Source organism: Ursus maritimus, unplaced genomic scaffold, assembly GCF_017311325.1.
Source record: "Ursus maritimus isolate PB19 unplaced genomic scaffold, ASM1731132v1 scaffold_34, whole genome shotgun sequence".
NCBI lineage: Eukaryota > Metazoa > Chordata > Mammalia > Carnivora > Ursidae > Ursus > Ursus maritimus.
Genome location: NW_024426008.1, coordinates 5939160 through 5963824, shown reverse-complemented (window position 1 = coordinate 5963824; position 24665 = coordinate 5939160). Strand labels below are relative to the sequence as shown.

General features: G+C 40.2%; 1 protein-coding gene across 4 annotated transcripts in view; it reads right to left on the bottom strand.

Annotated features, from left to right (window-relative positions):
- GKAP1 (G kinase anchoring protein 1) overlaps positions 1–18794 on the bottom strand; it is an 81990-nt gene extending 63196 nt beyond the window's left edge. The window contains exons 1-4 of one of the 4 annotated variants that reach the window (XM_040620203.1): positions 18680–18794; positions 18099–18232; positions 6794–7046; positions 5306–5449 (exon numbers count right to left, since the gene is read on the bottom strand). In XM_040620203.1, coding sequence (XP_040476137.1) covers positions 5306–5449; positions 6794–7003 — 354 coding nt within the window. In that variant the 5' untranslated portion in view covers positions 7004–7046; positions 18099–18232; positions 18680–18794. Of the gene's footprint in view, positions 1–5305; positions 5450–6793; positions 7047–18098; positions 18233–18338; positions 18357–18679 lie in introns of those variants that run through there. The other 3 variants (XM_040620201.1, XM_040620204.1, XM_040620202.1) reach the window with 3 other exon arrangements.
- Positions 18795–24665: the final 5871 nt, after the last annotated feature.

Genomic DNA, 24665 nt, shown 5'->3' with positions numbered 1-24665 from the left:
TAAATAATGCTACTTATAAAAAAAATGTGAATTTTTAAATGAACAGAACTCCAATACAGTGAATATAGAACATAAATTTGTATGTGTCAGGATAAATATGATATCACATAAGCAGCTGAAAAGGAAAACTATAAGTGGAAAATTAAGATGGTGAGCCTTTGAAATTTTGATTTATTGAGTCAATCTATTTGTTCCTAGCTGCTTGCTATGAAACATGGTCAGACCAGTGGCCTGAAGACACCACGGTTTTTGTTTCACTTTCAAAGTACAATGACCTGTATGAGTCTTTCCAGAACAAGCACCACATAATGCTTCTTCCAGAACGAAAGTTATGAATTTTGTTGCTAAAGAAAGAGCCAAAAAACACAGAGAACTCCTTACAGGGAAACAGGAGCAAGTCAAAGAACTGCCAAGAGACTTATTATACCAGCCATGAGGTTAATGACAAATATCATAATCACAAACAAACAAAAAACCGAACAAGCTATTGGCAAAACATGCTTATCAGATGGACTGGAGGATTCAGTATAAAAGAACAATTACTATTGTGCACATGCTAGCTGATATTTCACTTCCGAGCTGGGCAAAACCAGTGATGTGTGAAGTTTGAATCAATAAGAGGAAGAAATACACAATAAAATTTTATCGGTTTATCACTAAAAATCCATGAGAAGAAATTTTTCTATTCAGTTAATTTTTTTTTGAGCCATGATGCGGACTTATAGAAAGGTACACTGGAATCAGCAATATCAATGAATAAAAGAGAACAACATCTACACAGAAGTTTATTCCCAAGCAACAGATACTGGTGAACAGTATAGTATGTCTCTTGATCTTAATCCAATATTAAAAGAAGTGGTAAAAATTATAACTGTAATTAAATCAAAGCCATGGCCTATTCATCTTTTTTAAAAACAGCTTTACTGAGATATAATTCACATATTTCATATATCACATAAAATTCACTCATTTCAAGTATGAAGCAAATACCTCCTTTTGATGCATACAACTCTGCAAAGAAATAGGAAATATAAGACTATCTTTCCACTCGGAAGTATGCTGGGACAGATCCGTGCCTATCAAATGGAAAATGAGATACAACACTAATAGTGCATTACAGATTATCTCTACAATTTCTAGCAGCTTTCATAGCATACTTCAGCAAAACACACAGTATCCTGAATAGCCTGAACCTATCCTTTCAGGTATCAATATGTCACAACCTTTAATGTTAAGGAAAAGATAAGAATTAAGATCAAAATGTGGTCCAGGCAGTTTGTCCCTATTGGTCTTTAATGAGTAAATTCAACTATTTATATTTATTAAACAAAATGTCTATTATTCTTTTTTATACCTTATTTCAAAGGCTTCCTTGCATCTTCCTTGACTTTGTAACTTTTGCTTATATGGACCAGGTTTAATTTTTTTTTCTTCAACTGATTTAAAACTCATAGAATGAAAAGTCATGTGAATAAATTGTTCTCTTTAAATTAATAAAAGTCACACTTGGAACTATGTATCTTTTTATCAATACGAAAAATTTTTAAATACCTACTGGCTCCTCCAACCTATTTCCTTCCTAATTTTTGTATTCAAAAACAGAGATTTCAGTTTAGACAAATTCTTCATGTGAGTCAGTTTCTCTTTAATAAGGATTTACAGGGGGCGCCTGAGTGGCTCAGTGGCTGTTAAGCGTCTGCCTTCGGCTCAGGGCGTAATCCCAGGGTCCTGGGATCGAGCCCCCGCATCGGGCTCCCTGCTCTGCTGGGAGCCTGCTTCTTCCTCTCCCACTCCCCCTGCTTGTGTTCCCTCTCTTGCTGGCTATCTCGCTCCTCTGTCAAATAAATAAATAAAATCTTTAAAAAAAAGTAAGCATTTACAATCACTACTTAGAGTTAATTCTGCACTAAACTAGCTTCAGTGCTTGCCACTGGTACTTCCCAATTGTTGTGCTCTTTATTTAGATTTGCCTTTTAATTGGCAGGAGCATATCGCAGAAAAGTTTGCAGAAAGGCTAATGGCAGTATGCCTCCTTAGCCCTTGCATGTCTGGAAATGTATTTCCTTAGCCTTCACAAAAAAGGCACCTTGGCTAGATATGAAACTCTTGGTCCTAGCATTCCAATTCTGGCATTTAAAGTAGCCAGTCTGGTTTTTCATCCTGTTTTCTCCCATGTGTGTGTGTGTATGTATATATATATATATATAGTACTATTTCTTTGTCTCTCATTCTTAAAATTACAAACTTTTAAAAAGTTTTCCCAAAGAAGTCTTTAAAAAAGGCTTAAGTTCTTTCAAACTCAGATTCGAGTACTTCACTTAGCTTAGGAAAATTTCTATCAATATTATCTTTAACGATTGCCTGTATTCTGCTTGTTGTAGGGACACTAATTATGCTTCTGTTGGATTTCGGTTCTGTGTTCCAATCTATCATGTTGATTTTATTGGCAAAAGATATCTCAAATTTTCCTTTATACAACTGACTCAATTTTCTTCAGTGTATAGTCTATTCTTTAATGAAATTTTTAATTCTGCTATGATTTTATTTCCCCAAGTTTTATTTTACCCACTTCCCTCCCTTTTCAGTTTCTCTCGGCCACTTTTTCATCTCAGTCTACCACCTCACCTTATTATATAACGTTACTAATCTTGACTTTTACAAAATGTTCTAGCCCCTGGGTTTTCATTAAGGCAAAAGAACAGGTGCTGTCTACAATCAACTTCTGCTTCCTGTAATAAATCTTTTTCAAAGTATGCTTTCACTCTGGACACTAAGTACAATGTTCTTTTCCTTTCGTGGGGCCCAAAGTGCTCCAGTTGACATGAGATCAACTAAGACCCAGTGTTTGCTCACACGGAGATGTGGTGGCTGCCTCTTCACTGTCCACCTAGTTGCTGTGTGATGCAGCTCTCAGATTTTATGCTGAGGCTTAGCTGATGTAAACTTACATTATCGCCTTGGTGATTTAGGAGTAGGAAAGTTTGTCTTAGCAAAATTTCTCTTTTGTGTTTGAAATAAGTAGCCACATAACAGACAAGCTTTCTAAAGCTATCTTTTTGTCTCAGCTCCCTCGATACTGGAATTTCTCATCATGTTGTTCCTTTACTGTGTCAGGGAGGACACCCACCATACTATGTGCTTTCTGCCTAGTTTAGTCACTGCCTGGTTCTACTTTTAAAATCTGTTATGCCGCACAATAAAATAAATTCCAAATGGTTTACCGTGTATCTGTTTCAAGGCCTGCCCTTATCTATTCTTCACTTATCAATATCGTCATCCGGGATCTACTCTATTTCCCATGACCTTGATTATTTTCCTGCAAGTGAGAATTCCCAAATATGGTACCAGGTTTTCCTAAGTGACCCAACAATAGTATATCCAGCAGAAGTTCTTCGAAGTTCCTGAGCCTGGGATAACATTCTTGTACAGGGTCAGGGCCAAGTCAACTATTTCCTTTTCATAATTACCTGGTCATTTTGGCAGCAATCAGTGGGGGCAGGAAGAAGGGCAATCAAGTATCTGTGCTCGAGTTCCCACATTACACGAAATTTATTTTGGTGCAAATTTGAGTAGTTTTCCTTCATTAATTTTCCAGTGCCCTTTGGGCCACTGGGAGAAATTCTCTCTGGTGAAGACACTGGTCAATTCTATTACTGTCTAAACAAGTACATCATTACATTTATACTTGTAAACCAGAAGAATCTGTCATAATGAATGCTGCAGAAGGAAAAAAGAAATAATCAAATAAAAACTAGAGGGTTTAACACAAGATGATTTATCCAGTATACCACTGCCTGGAAATAACTGTTAAGTGGCATTTGTGCACAGCTCTTGTGTAGTAATGGACACTTGTGATGATGGGCCTAAGGCATTACAAAATCCTAACAAAAATGTTATAACTAATATAGTTTATGTGTTCAGATTGCAGTTTAGTATACTCTAATTCTTTCAAAACTGGTAACCGAAGCATGATAGGTATAGCCCTCTACGAAGCCAAACATCTACTAGAACAATACCTCTTCCCAACAGATCAACTGACAGTTTAACGAGTAAGCAAAAAAATTACTATTCATTTCCCATACATACAGCATCTCCCAGAGTACATTCCAGGCTTAGTATGTTATTTTCCTGAAGGGCACACACACCAAAAGAAACTGATTGGTCTTAAAAATTATCTATTTGATTTCATTATTAATGATATTTATTTAATAGAGGCATAATGTATCATGTAAATAGGTTAAAGAAACTAACAAATGCCATAAACTATTTTACACCAAATTTGAAAAAGAGGGGTTCCTGGGTAGCTCAGTTGGTTAAGCGTCTGCCTTCGGCTCAGGTCATGATTCTAGGGACCTGGGATCGAGCCCTGCCTCAGGCTCCCTGCTCAGCAGGGAGCCTGCTTCTCCCCCTCCTTCTGCCCCTCTCCCCTGCCCATGCTCTCTCTCTCTCAAATAAATAAATAAAATCTAAAAAAAACAAGTTGAAAAGGAAACCTCTCCCTTCAAAGTCTTTCTTTTTGAAGCAAAAGTGTGACTGAGTATTTTTAAGAGACCTTGGGGGGCGCCTGGGTGGCACAGCGGTTAAGCGTCTGCCTTCAGCTCAGGGCGTGATCCCGGCATTACGGGATCGAGCCCCACATCAGGCTCTTCCGCTATGAGCCTGCTTCTTCCTCTCCCACTCCCCCTGCTTGTGTTCCCTCCCTCGCTGGCTGTCTCTCTCTGTCGAATAAATAAATAAAATCTTAAAAAAAAAAAAAGAGACCTTGGACCCTACAAATACTGATTTTTTTAGTTGAAATGATTTAATCCTGTTATTCTACCTTCCTGATCTTCCCCTCATTTGTAAAAAGGCAGATGAATTGAAAACTCACAAAATAACTGCTTTGAATTGCCAAAGTTAACAAAACAATAAGTATATCAATCTTTTCCTAGTGGATGAAAAATAGAACCTCTTATTAAAAGCACAAAGACATGTGAATTAATCCAATACAAAATGCTCCTCCGAATAGTGGTGTCACAGACTCAAATGCACTGCCATTTAAAAAAATGCATAAATTCTGGGGCGCCTGGGTGGCACAGCGGTTAAGCGTCTGCCTTCGGCTCAGGGCATGATCCCGGCGTTATGGGATCGAGCCCCACATCAGGCTCCTCTGCTGGGAGCCTGCTTCTTCCTCTCCCACTCCCCCTGCTTGTGTTCCCTCTCTCGCTGGCTGTCTCTATCTCTGTCGAATAAATAAAAATCTTTAAAAAAAATGCATAAATTCACCAAAATACAAAGCAAAATAATTTGATTTACTTAGCTGTACCTGCTCATCTCTTTGCCTCCACTCTTGCCAATTTTCTTCTCGTGAATCCTTCTGCACGGGGTTTGGTAATGAAAGCTCATGCTGAGCATTACAAATGGCATGGGAGGATTTCTGGGGAATTTTCTTAAAAGCAAGATTCCTGAGCTATGAAACAAACAAACAAAAAGCATATTAAATTCAGTCTACCAATCCTGGAATACTAATGATTTTTTGGTAGGTTAAAAAAAATCAATAATATTTGTATACTTCTAAATACGATTCCTTTCATTATGCTAACTCTCAGAATCACTGTTTTTCTTAATCTTTGTAAAATGTTAATTTCATCAATATTTAGATAATGTCGGTGAGTTTCTAACAATTTAATAAGTGAAAATGGATTGTATTTTATTATACCATCATTTTAATGATTCTGATTTACTTAAGTGAAAAAGTTTACAGGAGCAGAAAACAGGATAACAAGTGTGCTTTTGACTATGTTCTACACTTGAAACTATATGACATTGTATGACTTGTGGTAAGCATAGCATAATGGATAAACTTGTCGAATCGCTATATTGTACACCTGAAATTAACATAGCATTGTGTGTCAACTACCCTCAAATAAAAGGAAAAAAATTTTAATGGGGGTAATGATAATATAATTTACCATACCAATTACCTTTACACGGTTGTTGTGAGGAAGAAATGAGTCCATAGAGGCAGAGTACTTAAAAAGTGCCTTTCTTATAATTAACATAATGAGTTTAAAATATATATATGATATTATATGTCAACTATACTTAGTTTTCAAAAAAGCACAATAATGGGATTCAAAAAGATTAAAGTTTAATGGCCTACAAATTTAAAAGCTTAAATAACAGGGAGAAAAGGTAGCTTATACAACTATAGCAACTACTTTGCTAGTCCTTAAAAATATAGGGCCTAGTCCACAAAATAACAGGATGAGCTAAAACTGGACTGGCCAAACCACTCCCAACAACAGTATCACCACCATCACCACCACCACCTCTACCACCACCACCACCACCATCATCATCATCTGAGATACAGTAGTTGAAACAAAAGAGAAAAAGAGTGAGAGGTTATTATGGATTGAATTGTAATCCCCCAAAAGATATGTCGTAGGCCTGAAACCCTCAGGTGTCTGTGAATGTGACCTTATTTGGAAAATAAGATCTCACAGATGTAATCAAGATATCTTGTGACACGATTACACTGAATGACAGTGGGCCGTAATCCCATACAACTGTTGTCCCTATAAGAAGAGGTGAAGATAGAGATACACAAAGAATGCCAAGTAACAGCAGAGGCAAAGACTGAAGTGACACAGCCACGAGCCAAGGAATGCCGAGGACTGACAGCCACGAGGGGCTAAGAAGAGCCTGGGAAGTATTCCATACAGCCTCAGAAAGCCTGGCCCTTGCAGACTCCTTGGTTTGGACTTCTGCTTATAGTGGGAGAGCAGACACAAATAGTTATAATTGTTACCTCATTTGCTTCACTCTGTTGCTGTTCCTTCTTTTTTCTTCTTTTTTCTCTCTTTTTCTCATTCGTAGTTGATTTGCTTGCTTGAGACTTCCCAGTATTTCGACCTTTGCCTTTTCCAGGCTCGGAATCAGAACCACTGCCACTATCTACTTGCAACAGGGCAAAACGAGAAGCGGTAGTGGGAACAGAACTAAGTACTGCTGAGGCCATTGTAAAGATTTCTATTTTAAAATACTTCTATCAAGAATAATTCCTGTGGGGAGGGAGAAGAGGGGGCAGATAAGTAAACATAATCAGTAAAATCTGTCTAGAACAATCTTACACACACACTTCTCCTGACACTGGATTCAGTCATATTTGGATTCATACCCACAGTCCCACTGGCAATAACATTCTTTTTTAACTAGAGTAAACAATATAAAATTATATAATACAAAATAGAAAAAAGTAGATTGAGATTTCACAGACAGCTATTGTAAGACTATCACCAGTAAAATGTATTCATTTTCCCATATACGGTTTTCAAAAATTCATGATTTTCTTCTTTTAAATACACTGCTGTAATACATACATATTTACAGAGAACATCCTAAATCAATACAGAGCAGTAGGAATATCTTTGACTGCACGCAGAGACCCTTAGTCCAACTCCATGTTAATCTTCAACCTTCAAGACAGGAAAAAAGGAGTAGAAAAAGAGGAACCCTCTTATCATACACAAAATACTGCCTGAAGTGTGATTCTGGATTCTGCTAATAAGTCACAGAACTGACAGCAGAAGAGAGAATTTAAATTTCCTCAAGCAAAGGAAACTTTTCAAAATCACCTTCCACATTATCTTCTGCTTCACTAGTTTCAGTGTATCCTGAGAGACCTTTTAGACTTAAGGTATTAAAGGTCCTACAGTAATATCTAACCCAAATCGTTAATCATTTAGTTTTACAGAGGAGGCAACTGGCCCTTGGACTGGGGAAGTGACTTGCCTAGGATCATTCTGCAAGTTAATGGCAGATTCACGACCTGAACCTAGGTTTGCTGAACCTTGCTCTCCAAGTTCAAAGTAAGAAGCCCTGTAACTACTAGAAGACTCGGTACTCTTTCCACTCAAAAAGAAACAGGTTGTAAAACTCAGAAATTTGTTCATTTTTATTTTGAAAGGTATCAAATACACAACTGAATAAAAAATGTTTGTAAATAAATGAACACTCCAAGTACCCAGCACTAAGATTAAAAGAATTTTAACCCACCCTGTGCCTCTCCCCAACAGCATCCCAACTCCCCCTGGCCAGAGATAACTACTATCCTGATTTTTGTGTTAATCATTTGCTTTTCTTTATATTTTAACAAATCTATCTTAAGCCACGGTGCTTCTATCCAAACTAGCTAATGTCACTTCCAAAATATCCCCGTTGACACAGATTCCCCCCATTCAGTGTGATGTGGGACTATGCAAAAGTACAAATACTAGAAGTGAGGATCATTGAGGTCCATTTTATGAAGCTAACCACACACTACAGTTTTTAGGAGGGAACAAAAATGAAAAGCAATTTTCCATCTTAACCTAAAACTCCAAAAATTATTTGGAAATCTTTGCATTTTTTGTTAAAAAAAAAAAAAAGAAAACCAAAATAAAAGCTAATATATGAAGATGCCATCTAGTAGTTATTAAATAAAAGTACTTTTATTATAAATACCATGTTAAGACCTATTGCTCCTATGCTCAAAAATATGCAAATCAAGATAAAATACCATGACATATAGAAATGACATCATACTGATAAATTATGACATATTTTTAGGCTTAAATCTTTGCTGCAAGCATGAGAATTAAGGCTTTGTAAGTTACTACAAGGGAGAAGATGTCACAAAGTGAAAAAGAAGTTCAAGACTCAAAAACATTATGGAAAGTATTAATTCTACTTCAACCTCAACATGCCATGTTAAAAATCCTTTAAGTTTTAGTTGCTTTGAGTACTTAAGGTACAATGATCCTACACAGTTGTTCGACAACTATTATTACATTTAATTTTAACTGTTGGGCCTATAAATTGCATGCGTTAGCCATTCACAAATATTCACTGACCCTCCCTGAAGGAGAATTATGCACCACTCTCCTACTGGAGGCATGACCACGTGACTTATTTGGCCAGTGAAATATAAGCTTCAAAAAGCTTTAAAAGCCAGAACATGGTTCCTGCTTCTGTGATTGTTGAAGCATATGCTGAGATGGAGTGTCCATCGGTCAGGTCTGATGGGTCTGAAATTACAATGAATAAAGTCTCTTATTAATGTAATGGATACATAGCTTGAGCAAGAAAGCAACTTTGCTGCTTTAATCTGAGATTTTCCAGTAGTTGTTACAGTATAACCTAGCCTTATCATGACTGATATCTGACACAAATTTCTTTTCCAGACCAGAACTGATAACCAAAACCGTGAATGTCACATTTAGACTGTTCTACTTGAGTTAAATATTCACAAATGTCCAACGCATTTCCACAAAGTTCATAGAAATTTTCTTTCTGTGGCACAGGGCAAAGCTTCCTTACCAATGTATCCTCAAATAAAGTTTCCCTTAGTGCTTAGGGCACCTAAGAAAACTCTGGAGAATTCAGAGATGCTGGGCGGGCCACCACCAGATGCACGCAGCCTCATCGGGTGCCTCCAGAGGGCAGGCTTGCACATGCTGCCCTGCGGTTGTCAACTGTGAAGAGGGGCGTACTTAAGCCCCTGGAAATCTCCTTCATCAGACCGGTGGAGAATGCACTACTGCCTATCAGGGTAGGTCGGCCCAGGGAACCGTTGGGGAGTTTGTGCTCTAGGTGCCCCAAATGCAGCACATGCAGTACAGGGAGCAGCAACTGCTGTCGGGAGTGGGAAAGCACTAAGTCTCCTAGTGAGCAAGGTTCCAAGTAATGACGTGACCTGAAAGCTCTCCATTCACAAGTAGCACATACCTCCTCCCACTTGCCAGTGGTATGCCTTTTTAAGGGAATAAAGTTTAGCTGCCAGGTGACTGCTCAAACAATGCATACGTTTTCTGAAAATAAGAGCTTTGTCATTTTAAACGCTTGAAATTAGAAAGTCCAATTGAACTTTAACTCCTTTCATTTTTATCACAAGAAATTCTTTACTACAAAAAAAATAAATTCTTTACTACATTTTCTCTGAGAAAAGCTTTGAAATTCTTTAAAAATAATTTCAATTGTTATAAATTATTATTATTATTATTATTATTATTATTATTATTCATTTATTTGACAGAGAAAGAGACAGCCAGTGAGAAAGGGAACACAAGCAGGGGGAGTGGGAGAGGAAGAAGTAGGCTCCCAGTAGAGGAGCCTGATGCGGGGCTCGATCCCAGAACGCCAGGATCACGTCCTGAGCTGAAGGCAGATGCTTAACGACTGCACCCCCCAGGCGCCCCCCAATTGTTATAAATTATTAGTTTTTAAAAATGGTTTTTATTAGCTACTCATCCGTACAAAATTTCGATGGGAACTCAATTTGAAGAAAGCATCATCTAAAAGTCTGGATCAGGAATTGTATGTTCTTATTTCATGGACAAACCTGTTATTTAAAAACTTATGTTCATGGAAACAAGCACAATTTTCTTAGAAACCCCGAAAAGATTTTGAAATTTTATACAAACTCAGCATTTAATATCTTTCCTAATACTTTACATTTTGTTCTACTTATCCTAATCATATACTATAAAGAAAATGTAACACATTTTTTCCACCCTGCTCTATACAGACGCTGAGGATCTCTTCCCGGTTTGGGGGCAACGAGATGCTCTGGTCTTTCATGTTTGTAATGCAGAAGTCAAATGGCAGGAAAGCACTAGCCTACGATGCCGACCTGGAACAAGAATGCCTAGTCAAACCTGGTCAACCTGCTGCTTGCTGAGAGCTCCTGAGCAATCCACCTGATCTCTCAGTTTCCTCATCTGTGAAATAGGGACAAGAGTGCATAGTTCACTGGGTAGTTGTAAAGATTAAATAACATATGTGATGTGCTTAGAACAGTTGCCAGCACAACAGAAGCACTCAGACATAGACATCTGCTGGGGTTCTTACTATGATTTCTAACTGAAGTATGTCTTGAAGTCCGATGATGCCCAGGAGAACTGACACAAGCTATTTAAAAATTTGGCTACGTGTGTCTGACTCCATTGCAAAAAGTGGTCTGCGACTTAAATCAACATCTAGCCCTTCTCAAAGTTAAGACTTTAATCTATGAAATGAAAAACGTGGGGCGCCTGGGTGGCACAGCGGTTGAGCTTCTGCCTTCGGCTCAGGGCGTGATCCCAGCGTTATGGGATCGAGCCCCACATCAGGCTCCTCCACTATGATCCTGCTTCTTCCTCTCCCACTCCCCCTGCTTGTGTTCCCTCTCTCGCTGGTTGTCTCTATCTCTGTCAAATAAATAAATAAAATCTTTAAAAAAAAAAAAGAAGAAAGAAAAAGAAAAATGTTTTTAGGCCCTGAGAAGTCGGGGTCGAGCAGTCAGCCACTGAAGAGAGTCAAGCACCTGAAGATTATACGTAACAAATTGCAGAGGGAAACACCCATCTACCTGAAACCCAAGAATCACAGAGGGACTATGTTTTAAACAGTGGGCACACAGCACACAGACAAACAACTCCTGAATGAATGAAAAGAAATAATAAAAGACAGAATGATAGTGAGAAGCAAGCATTAGAATAACGGTAACTGAGAAACAGTGGAAAACAAAACACATTTTTCTGAGGAGGCAGCTACCTGTGATACACCTCAGCAACCCGTGTGTTAAAATACTTGAAAGAGGGTAGACGGAAAGAGGGAGATGCTCACCTATAATGATCCTTTATTTGGTCTGGGGCCGGGGTATAAAACAGAACAGAATAGTGGCCGCCCCCTGTACGATACATAGCAGCTGAGGGGGTAAGGAAATGCGACAACTGGAAAAGCTTCATCATCTGCGCTCCATGCCGTACTTTAAGGGGGGGGTGCCTGGGCGACTCAGTGGGTTAAGTATCCGACTCTTGGTTTTGGCTTAGGTCATGATCTCATAGGTCCTGGGATGGCTCCGTGCTCAGGGTGGACTCTGCTTGAAAGATTCTCTCCTTCCGCCCCTCGCCCCCACTACCATGCGTGCACGCGCTAGTGTGCTCTAAAATAAATAAATAAAAATCTTTTAAAAAAAGGTAATAGCTAACACATCATCTACCTTAACAGCCAAGAAAGACATCTATGCAGCATGCCAAAAGGCACACTAACCAGTACTTCAGAAGTGGAGGGGGGTGGGAAATATAAATTTTAACTGAAAGAATGAAATAAAAATATAATAATAATCCCAAATTTGTAAATATGTATATTGCTTCCATACTTATCAGAAAGAAGGAAATGCACAGGGCTATGCATTATGCTTATTTCCTTTTCTATAGTTTTCACTCTTTCCCCAAATATTCTATAATGACCATATTTCTTCTATAAGAAAAAAAATTCAAATGGAAAGGGGAAATGACTACCTATACCTAAATTCAAAAGGGTAAATATAATGTACTCAATGCAATATTGATATTTCTGCCCTATGCCAAAACTTAGATAGGGCGGCTACGGATCAAACTGACATAGAGATGCTCTGGTCCTTCCTGTTAGTGATGCAGAGACGAAGGACAGAGAACAACCGTTAAAGACTGCTTGGTGCGTGCTTTTAAGAGAATATTACCTTCATTAACAAATTTTTCAGAATTTGCAAAAAGATAGTTACATTATACAATCCAGGGATTTATTTGAAACTTTTTTTTTTTTTGTAAACCTCAGAGAGAAAAGGGGATAAATGGGCAGATCATGAAAATATCAGGCTTTTTTATTTTTAAAGACACTATTTCAGGGAATGGGTTACGGTTAATATTCCTTCAGAATACTATTCCTTTGGTCTTGTGTCCTAAACTTTTGCATCTCCACTTACAGTTATAAAGGATGAGTAGGTTCAAATAGAGTTCTTCTCCTTCTCCTTACTATTTTCCTTTTCTTTCTGTCTCACATGGTCTTTAAAATACAAATACTCAAATGTTCAAATATTTATATACTCTTAAGTGATATGGACGTACTCAAGATACACAATGCAAAAACTACATAGTAGACATCTTGTAAGCTACCAGCATTGGTCTATGAACGTGGTGGCTAGTGCTATAAGTTAAACAGGCATTTACATATTACTAAGATACTACACAAATCAGGTTTTTAGTCCAGAATTATAATTACTTTGTATGTTTCCCTTTGAGTCTCCTTTTAAAAATAAGTTAAAGGCAAAGTGCCTGGCTGGCTTAGCTGGTGAAGCATGTGACTCTTGATCTCGGGGTTGTAGGTTTGAGCCCCATGTTGGGTGTGGAGATTGCTTAAAAATAAAATCTTTAAAAAAACTTAAAGGCTATCAGAAAAAGAAATTAAGAAAACAATTCCATTTACAATTGCATCAAAAAGAATACCTAGGAATAAATTCAACCAAGCAGCTGAAAGAGCTGTACACTGAAAACTATCAACACACTGATAAAAGAAATTGAGGAAGACACAAATAAGTGGAAAGATATTTTGCACTCATGGGCTGGAAAAATTAATATTGTTAAAATGTCCATACTACCCAAGACAATCTACAGATTCAATGCAATCACTCTACAAAATTACAATGACATTTTTTAGAGAACTAGAACAAATAACTCTAAATTTTGTACAGAACCACAAAAGACACTGAATAGCCAAAGCATCTTGAGAAAGAACAAAGCTGGAGATATCATGCTTCTATTTCAAACTATATTACAAAGCCATAGTAATCAAAACAGTATGGTACTGGCATAAAAACAGACACATAAACCAATAGAACAGAACAGAGCCCAGAAAACCCACCCAAACATGGTTAATTAATTTACGACAAAGGAGAAAAAAATATACAATGGGAAAAGGACATTCTCTTCAATAAATGGTGCTGGGAAAACTGGACAGCCATATGCGAAACAATGAAAATGGACCACCATGTTATAGCATACACAAAAATTAACTCAAAATGGATTAAACACTTAAATGTGAGACCAGAAGCCATAATATCCTATAGGAAATCATAGACTGGGATGCCTGGGTGGCTCAGTCGGTTAAGCGTCTGCCTTTGGCTCAGGTCGTGATCCCAGGGTCCTGGGATTGAGTCCTGCATCAGGCTCCTTGCTCAGCAGGGAGCCTGGTTCTCCCTCTGCCTGCTGCTCCGCCCTGCTTGTGCGCTTTCTCTCTCTGACAAATGAATGAAAATCTGACAAAATGAAAATTTTATTTACTTATTTGTCAGAGAGAGAACACAGCCACTCAGACTTCCCGATAAATAAAATCTTAAAAAAAAAAAAAGAAAGAAAGAAAAGAAAACATAGGCAGTAAGCTACTTGACATTACTCTTGGTGATATTTTTGGATCTGACTCCAAAGGCAGTGGCAACAAAAGCAAAAATAAACAAATGGGACTGATTTTAAATGGGAAATTAAAAAGATTATGCCCAGCAAAGAAAACCATCATCAAAATAAAAAGACAGCCTACTGAATGGAAGAAGATATTTGCACATATTTGCTAGGGAGCTACTATCCAAATACATAAAAAAACTCCTACAACTCAGCGACCAAAAAAATCCAATTAAGAAACAGGCACAGGATCTGAATGACACTTTTCCCAAGAACACATACAGATGGCCAACAGGCATATGAAAAAAATGTTCAGCACCACTGATCATCAGGTAAATGAAAATCAAAACCATAATGAGATGTCATCTCACACCTGTCGGAATGCCCATTATCAAAAAAGACAAGAAATAACAAGTGTTGGAGAGGTTGTGGAGAAAAGGGAACACGTTCGTACTGTTGGTGGGACACTATGAAAAAACAGTATGGAGATTCCTCAAAAAATTAAAAACGGAACTACTATATGATCCAGCAATTCCACTAGTAGGTATTTATCCAAAGAAAACAAAAACACTAATTTGAAAAGATATATGCATCTTTATGTTCACTGAAGCATTGTTCATAATAGCCAAGATAAAGAAACAATCTAAGTGTCCACTGATGTTTGAATGGATAAAGAAAATGTGGTATATATACACATTAGAATACTACTTGGCCACATAAAAGGAAATCTTGCCATTTGTGACAACCTGGATGGACCCTGAGGGAATTATGCTAAATGAAATAATTCACACAGATAAAGATTTCACCATACATGTGAAATCTAAAAAGCAAAAGAACAAAGAGAACTCACAGATAATAGAACAGACTGGTGGTTATCAGAAGGGAAGATAGGTGAAAAGGGTAAAAGTGGTCAATTGTATGGTGACGGATAGAAGAGAGAGTAGATAACTAGATTTCGTATGACGATCACTTTGTAGTACATGTAAATATAAAATTATTACACTATGCTGTACACCTCAAATTAATGTGTTATATACCAATTTCACTTCAATAACAAAATAAAAATAACTTATAAGTTAATTTAAGTAGTTGAAGAAGACAAAGGAAAATTCCCAAGATAATTTTAAAACAACTGTTTTAGGGGCACCTGGGTGGCTCAGTTGGTTAAGTGTCCAACTCTTGGTTGCAGCTAAGGTCATGATCTCAGGGTCATGGGATCAAGCCCTATGTCGGGCTCCACATTCAGTGGGGAGTCTCCTGGAAATTCTCTCTCCCCCCTTCGGCTCCCCCCAACTCATGTTTTCTCTCTCTCTCTCTAAAAAAATTTTAAAAATGTAAAAACAACTGTTTCAGGTCAAAATGCACAAGAAATACAAAGATGTTCACAAATGTAAATATGCAGGAAGCCCATAACATAGACGTACAATATTCTGTAATTTAATGACCACCATTAGAAAAAAACAATTAATTCCTCTATACTTGAGATCACTATCAAATCACTATCCAATTATAGTGAAGTCTCCATTTTAATATATACTAAATACTCAAAAAATCCAAGTATTTGACTTACCAAATATTATAGCATATGTTGGGGCTTCCTATAGCAACTGTCCTTCCTTACATGTTGTACTATAACAAAATAAACTACTTGAAAGTTCCTGAACACACATTTAGTTTTACTTGTTCATATCTATTTTCTGTTGCCATTGCCTAAAATGCCCTCCCTCTCTTCCACATAAAACTTCTATTCACTCTTCAAAATCCTGCTCAGGGGTTAGCATCTCTACAAAGCTTTCTCTGACCTGCCCCTCAACTTAATCATTCTCTTCTCTGTAATATATCTGTACTTTTATATTTATTATTAGATTTAATTTCATTAAAATTATGTTTATTCTTGTGCTTAGCCACCTACAATCATGATTTCAACATTCTGAAAGTCAATCCCCAACAAAACCACAGGACTGAGCACACAAAAGATAAATTTATTGAGTTTTAAAAACATATTTATATTCCCCAAGTACACAGCTATCTACACATTGAAATATGTGTTTTATTTTATTTTATTTTAAAGATTTTATTTATTTATTTGACAGAGAGAGAGACAGCCAGCGAGAGAGGGAACACAAGCAGGGGGAGTGGGAGAGGAAGAAGCAGGCTCCCAGCAGAGGAGCCTGATGTGGGGCTGGATCCCAGAACGCCGGGATCACGCCCTGAGCCGAAGGCAGACGCTTAACGACTGAGCCACCCAGGCACCCCTGAAATACATGTTTTAAAGTAGAATGCCCAGCAAAAGAAAATGCAAAGTGCACTATAGATAATCCTCAATTCCCATAATGCAAAGGTAAATTAAGAATGATTATTAGCAGTTCAAATTTCTTTCATTAGAAGTGCCATTCTACTAAGTGATTATCACAACTAATTTTGTTTAGGAAACATATTTGTTTAAGAAACATAACTGGTTTTAAAGTGTTGATTAAAAAAATTAGGATACATCAGGTACTTAAGTAAACTCTAAAAATGAATGGCCTAAATGGTAAACAGCAGGATTTTTAAATGGCTGGTACTCTTGGACTCTTCCACCAAGATTCTGAGGACCACTGCCACTATGACCTCATCCCACCAGACTATGACCTCTCTAAGGTCAAGAAAAATGGTAGCAGTACCCATACCTCAGTTAAGAACAACCAGATATAATCCTTTAATAAAATGATAGTCATCTTCCATTAACACCATCAACCAGTTTAGCTTAATCAAACAAGAAATTAATGTGATGTAGATATAATAAGTGTGGCCTCCCTGAAATGAAACTTAAGATTCAAAAAGACAGATTGAGCATAAAATGAAGTGGCACTGAGTATCAGTTATTCAGTACCTGGTGAAATTTTAACAAATATATTATTTCATGTTCTGTGTTCCTCAGATAACACAACTAACAGTATCTTTCACTTTGGCTTTTTATAAAGTTCACAACCAACACTTGCCAAGTGCACACCAAAACCATGCTCCCAACACACTTCCTGAAAACAAACCACATAAATTTAATGGGTATGTCCTGAATTCCATTTTTTCTTCATAGTTAAGTACTGCTTCCCTAATTCAATCTGTACCTAATTTCTGGGGGCTGAGATATCTAAGCAAAAAGTACAAGCAGGTACTGAGTGAGGACCTAAAGGATTCTCCCACGGATAAAACACGTGTATTTTCATTTGCCCCCGTGTTCTCTTGGTCAACTTCCAGTTTCTTGCTCTTAGTCCACAGAGTGAAACCACTAGATTGCTATCTTAGAGATAAGTTCGTTGTAACCATTTATGACAATTAAGAATATCTCCCATTAATGAGGATTTGACTAATACCAAGTATAGTTACAAACCTGTTGAGAAACAAGATCTAAATTTCCATAGATTAAGTATTTTTAATTTTTCAATTTCCCATGAAGTTTCTCTAATACTCTCATAGCTGCAAGTCAAATTTATCAAGCTGATGAGTCAGGTTACAATCACAAGCACAGTTACTACATAAAGAAATAGATAATACTGAACGATGTAGAAAAAAATTTCACTGGCTTTTCAGTAAAAGAAAGGTGAGCTTTCATTAGTTACTCCGGTGAAAGCCGTTGCACCCACTCAACCGTAAAATCTGACTAAGGTAAGAATGAACAATCTAAAAGAAGCTGGAGAGAAAAGACAATTTCATAAGGCATTTTTGTCATTACTGCTCCGTATCTACTAAGCCCCCTAAATGCTAGAAATCTGACAAAAATCCTGAAAGACTGCTGTTCCAAAGAAAAACGGCAAGAAAGAAAAATTCAAAACCCTTCTCATTTACTTTCAAAGCTAGCGGGGAGGACGAGGAGCACTTTATTCAAAAAGTAATCCACTATACCTCATTCATGAATGAAAGCCAAATTTCACCCATAGGCTGTCAACCGATGCTCCAAAACTTATTCGCACAAAGTATACTGAGAAAGAAATAGGGCTGGGCGAGACCTAACTCGGGCAGAGAAGCGGCTTCCAAACCTGAAAGGGAGAAAACAGCGAGTCAGATCGTGGCTCCAGAAATTTCCGAGCGCCCGGCTCCCGGCGAGGGAGCGCGATGCCCGCGGCGGGGAGGGGGCGGCGGCACCTGTCACTCGGCGGCCCCGCCACCACCGTAGCCCCCGGGGCCCGGGCCCCTTGGAGTCTCGGGAGGCTCAGCCACGGCCCGGGCGCCGGGGCCTGGGGAAGCGCGGGTCCCTCTCCTCCGACCCGAGCCCTGCGCCGAGCGGCGGGGCCGCGGCCCTTCCCGAGGAGCGGCCCTCCCGCGCCCTCTGCCCAGCGGCTCCGGCCAACGGGGCCCGTCGCCTCAGGCCGAGTCCCCAACCGCCGAGCCCGAGGCGCACGGAGCGGCGCGGCCGAGGCGCCACCACCGCCTCAGGGGCGCCGGAGCGGCCCCCCGCGAGGCGGGCCCGCCCTCCGCGTACTCACCGGGCCTCCCCGGCCGCCGGCTCGGCCCTCCTCTCCCTCCTCCCCCCGCCGCCGCCGCTCCCGCGGCTCCCGGGGCGGCCGCACTGGGCGTTGGGACTAGGCTGGGTCAAGGGGCGGGGGCGGGCTCGCGCCAGGCAGGGGTCGCGCGGCGGCCCCACGAGCGGGCGCCGGGCACTAACGGGCCCCGCGAGCGGGCGCCAGGCTGGGCGGGCTGGGCGGCCCGCGGCAGAGAGCGCGGCTGCAGGCTGCGGTGAGGGGCGGGGAGAGCGCGGCTGCGAGCCGAGGGCGGGAGGGAAGTCCCAGCGGAGGGGGCGGCGTGAGAGCCGCGGGGCGGAGCGGGGGCGGAGTCAGGCGCGCCCGCCGCCGCGCGCGGGGGTTTGTTTATTTTCTCGGTTGGTTGCGGCGCTGGCGCGTGGGTAGAGGTTCGCCGGTGACGTGAGCGCCCCGAGTTGGGGGAGAGGACCAGAACCACCTGCTGGAGAAGGGGAGCTACGGGGGCCGGGCAGGGTCCAAACGGCTCGCGTAGGCGGCGGCGCCGCGGTCCTCGGGGTGACCGGGAAGAGAAGGGCTTTCCCTGGGCGTGTGGAAGGAGGGAGGCCTCCCAAGAGAATAGGGCTCCGGGCCATTGCCCGCAGTTCGGGGGCCTCACCTGCGTCGCGGAGAGCAGTCTGCGGGTCGTGGAGTGGAGGAGGGCCGTGGGACCTCGTGGCCCGGGTTCGACCTCCTATTAGTGAAGTAGCGATAGTCCTGCAAATCAAGATTTCGATAGTAAGACTGCATCAGCTCTCCGTAAGGAAAATAACCGGCGTTGCTCGGTTCTCTGTAGTTACACGGTACTTCGGCGTTATCTCCCTTGGCGCTCCTTCACGTAGTAGGATTCTCATTTTACAAGCCAAGTAACTCACCCAAAGCCTCACAGCTAATAAATGTCAACGCCGGAACCCAGCGGAACTCCCTTCAGATTTTGTACTGCTTACCATTGATCACAGTATCTCCCTAAATCACTTTGATTTAACTAACAGTAGACAGGTGAGCTCCCATAGGTAACGTCGCCAGGGTTACGGACAGTAAAGATGTTATCCTTACCTTCAGAGAGTAAGGACGAAAATAAAGATAAAACGGTTCTAATAAAAGACAAACCATGATAGGTGCCATATGAAAAACACAAAGAGTACTGAAGATCAAAACACTGCTCACCTCTGTCTGGGGGATCAGGAAAGAAAGGCAGCATGGAGGAGAAGGCATTTGGAATTGACCTTGAAGGAGATGGGGATGGTTTTACAGCAAGAAGGGGTAGCATGAGAACATTTATGAAGATCAATCAATGAAAGTCATGGTCAGGAAAAAGTAAATGGTTAAATTCCAGGGCATGTCGAGAAGTGGCAGGGGAATGGGGCCCTATGCCAAGAGGGAGAATTTGTATTTAACACAGTACTTTGAGTTTCCGTGGTTTAAAAGTTTGAGAAAAGAAAGGCCTCTCTCCAAATGGATACAGAAATCAGAGGTGGGAAAGCCTCCGTATAGACCTGCAATAGGCCAGGTGAAAGGTAATGACAAGTCTAAACTAAAGGTAGGGCAGGAAGATGATGTGGAAGCAGAATCTACAAAATTTGGCAATTAATTGGTTTCACAGGAAGAGGGGATACCATGAGAACGTATATGAAGGTGGAAGAGAAAAATCAAAGATAGTGGAGCTTCTGCGTGTGTAGGTAATTATAGAAGAGACAGAAGTAGAAACTGCTTTTTGAGAGATCCGTTTAGATTTGGACCCTAAGAATTTGAAAGATTGTTGAGACAGCCAGAAAGAGGTGGTTCTAAGAAGTTGGAAATACAAACTTTGAAATATAGGAAAGATGGTTGAACTAGAAAATAGATTGGGGGGTGCCTGGGTAGCGCAGTCGTTAAGCGTCTGCCTTCGGCTCAGGGCGTGATCCCGGCATTGTGGGATCGAGCTCCACGTCAGGCTCCTCCACTGAGAGCCTGCTTCTTCCTCTCCCACTCCCCCTGCTTGTGTTCCCTCTCTCGCTGGCTGTGTCTGTCTCTGTCAAATAAATAAATAAAATCTTTAAAAAAAAAAAAAGAAAGAAAGAAAATAGATTGGTAAGTTAGCAGCCTAGTGGTGATCTCACTGTGAGAGAAGAGGAAAACAAAGGGCAGAATCTTGGAGAACATCTTCTTTAGAACTTTGCTACTCAAAAGTGTGGCCAATGGCCCAGCAGCATTGCCATCACCTGGGGGTTAGAAAGGTAGAATTTCAGCTCCTCACCCTCAAACATGCTAAATCACACCCTCAATTTAACAAGAACCCTTAGTGATTTGTATCACATCAGAGTTTCCCAAACTAGATAAGAGAAGCCAACAAATAAAGAACGGGTCTAATCTAGATGAGAGATACCAGCAAAGAAAGAGGGAGGAGGAAGTGAGAGAACCAGGATAATACAAAATCACAGAAGCAAGGTAATGGAGTTTCACAAAAGCAGGGACAGGAAGGAGTGTTTATCGACACTAATATCAGAAAAGTTAAAGAGCACAAAAAAAGTGTGTTTGAATTTTGTGATTGGATGGTATGATCATATGACCATGTTGTTCTAATTGAAAGCTTGGAAACTACTCCTTTGTGATGGGGACAGCCTAGAAATATAATCCCCCCACCTCCCACTCCCCACGTATATGGGACATATGGAAGTAGGCTTGTGGATTTGATAGAAATTCTTTTCTAGTTGCTTCTATTTTCTCAGAGAACTAAGAAGCAAGATCATTTTGGCAGGCTGCTAATTGTCCATCACAATCTCTTCTCCCCTTCTTCCTGGGCACACAGACTATGTTTCTCAGCTTTTCTTCCAGTTAGTATGACCAAGTATTAAGTTATTGTAGTGGAATGTGAGCAGAAATGATGTCTGCCATGGCCAGGCCAGTGTGTCTCCATGTATTTTTCCTTTCTGCCAGCTGGATTATGCTGATGACTACAAGCCCCTGGGCTTGACTATAAGCCACAAGAAAGAAGGTGCCCTGATGGAGAGCGGCCCGCTGACCCGGAACACCCACCATCAATTATTATGTGAGCAAGATCTAAATTTCTCTATTAGGTTGGAGCTTTAACCTTTTGGGGTCCATTTAGCTTTACTCTAGCTAATGTAGTCAATAACTGATGGGGGGAGCTTGGGGAGGGAGGAGGGAGGAGAGGTGAAAAAGCAGTCTGACTGTAGGAGAGAGATTGACTCAGAAGCAGAGTAGGGTTTTCAGGCACTAGTAAGGGCCTGCCTGGGTGAGTGGTCATGAACTTACAGTCAGACCAGTCAATATGGTTGTGCATTTTCTGCTAGCCATATTCTGTTGTTTATGTGCAAACACTGATTAGGCGGTTTGGGATTAACCAGGACTGAGATTTGGCCAGGCAAGTAGGATGGGGAATGACGGGCAAAGTGGCTGAGGGTAAAAGCAAAGGAGACTCCATAATTTCAGAGGAGGTAAGAGGTAGGGCCGTGGGAGGGGTGGGGAACAGTACCAAAATGGTAGGACGGATATAGATTGGTGTTTCTGATCAGGTTGAAGAAGAGTGGAGTTTTGGTACTCTAAAGATAAGAGATGAGTTGGAGAGTAGGAGGCTTGAAATTAAAATGAGAGGTGGGACTGTAGTTGTCAGTAACGTCAAGGTGTAGGGAATGATCATGAGAGTGGGTTGTTGAGATAGCTGGGGTTATAAGATCATTTGAAGAGAACTGGTCAAGGAATTGAGTGTGTTTGAAATATATTTTATATACATATATATACATATACACACACACACACACACACACACATATATATATATATATATATATGTATTCATCTCACAAAGAGTTACCAAAGGACTGTTAGTAATGCTGGAGTAGCAAGTAGCCTTGGAGAGAGTGACAATGAGCCTGGTACTAAAATCTTCAAAGAATGAGGGGTTGAATTCTCTGAATTAGGGTGTTCAGGGCGAACACTGCTTCAGTGTGTTAAACTCTTGCAGAGATCATGTTTCATTTAAACAGGCGCTTTTAAATTCTGTGTTACTAATGTGGGATTTGTAATTGCTTCTCTTTGACCTCTCAGATTACAGATGGTAACTGCTTTCTTTAAGAGGAAATGCCCATCTGTCTGTATTATAAAACAAACACATGCCAGGCTTCCCAGTTTAAATGACTATGCTTTAAAATTTGTCATAAACTGCTCTGTTCCACCTCCAACATGTATCCTCAAATAGATACATCGAATGTAATGCTAGCTATGCTACGTCAAATAATGGGCTGTATAGGTTCAAAATCTACGTGAAAACCTTAGGTATAACTTAAGTCAACAATAATAGGGATTGGGGCGCCTGGGTGGCACAGCGGTTAAGCGTCTGCCTTCGGCTCAGGGCGTGATCCCGGCGTTATGGGATCGAGCCCCACATCAGGCTCTTCTGCTATGAGCCTGCTTCTTCCTCTCCCACTCCCCCTGCTTGTGTTCCCTCTCTCGCTGGCTGTCTCTGTCTCTGTCAAATAAATAAATAAAATCTTTAAAAAAAACAAAACAAAACAAAAAACAATAATAGGGATTGATTAGAAACCTGACAAACTGAAAATGAAGAGGTTGCTTGTAACTTAGAAGATGATGTACCACGTGATACACGTAGGGACTCTGGAGTCAGATTGCTGGGGGTTGAATCATAACACCCATCTAAGGGGTTATTGTGAGGCTAAGATATGTAATATATACAATATAGATAAGCATTTAAAAGACTGCTTAGCAATATAAGCACTCAATAAAAGTTCTAGTTATTCTATTATTGTACTATAATTCTTATGGAATGGCCTATAACAATATTTTGGACTTTTCTACTTAGAAGATACGTTCATTACATCTATACATGTTACGACCTATGAGTAAGGAGACTTCTGGTTAAATGTGGTACATCAAACACGGCTTTTTCTCCATTTACTCCAGATACGTCATTAAAATGACGCTGAACCAGGGGCGCCTGGCTGTCTCCTTCAGTAGAACATGCAGCTCTTGATCTCGGGGTTGTAAGTTTGAGCCCCACATTGGATATAGAGATTACTTAAAAACAAAATCTTTACATGGAACTTTACATCAAAAACTAGGGGTGTACTGTATGGTGACTAACATAATAAAAAAATATTATTAAACTAAAAAAAAAGAAAGAAAAATAAAATAAAATCTTTAAAAAATAAAAGAATTAAAATGAGGGGTGCCTGGGTGGCTCAGTCAGTTGAGCATCTGACTCTTGATCTCGTCTCAGGTCTTGATCTTACGGTGTGAGTTCAAGCCCTGTGTTGGGCTCCATGGCCAACATACCCAGCGTGGAGCCCACTTAAAAAAATTATAATAATAAAATGAAATGAAATAATAGTGAAGCCATAAAAAAAGTATAAACCCATAACATGAAGCAAAGAGGAAAAGATCCCTGCTGAAGAAGGAGGTCAACAAATCTTAGGAACATGGAAAGCAGATGGATGAGTGATAAGTGACTTACCAAAACCGAGAAAATTAATACTTAAGCCTTTGGGAGGGGGTAGAGCCAGCCAGAGTGGACCCATTCACATCACAGACTCTGATGTTGGAAGGCTCTGAAAAGAGAGCTGCCATAACTCTGAAAGCAAAGGTGAAATGGAGCTGAAAACCAGAATTCATTATGAAAGTTGTATAAAGAATGGTGGGATCCTTCCTTCCCCCAAATCCCTACCCCATTCCATGCTGCCTTACCTCAGTAGAAGATAGGATGTTTACTTTCTGAGGAGGTTGAGTCAGAGCTCCTCTGGACCCCAGGCAGAGCTGAGGACGGGGTGACTCACTCCACAGAAAAGCAGAATTAAATGAAGTTGTGCATAATGAATCACAAGACCTATCCTGCCCGCTTTATTCCCACATTCAGGTTCTAGGTATTTGAAGAAACCTCACAGGAAATACCCTCAAATGAAGTAATAGAAGATAAAAAGAGAGAGAAGGAGAGCGAGGGAGG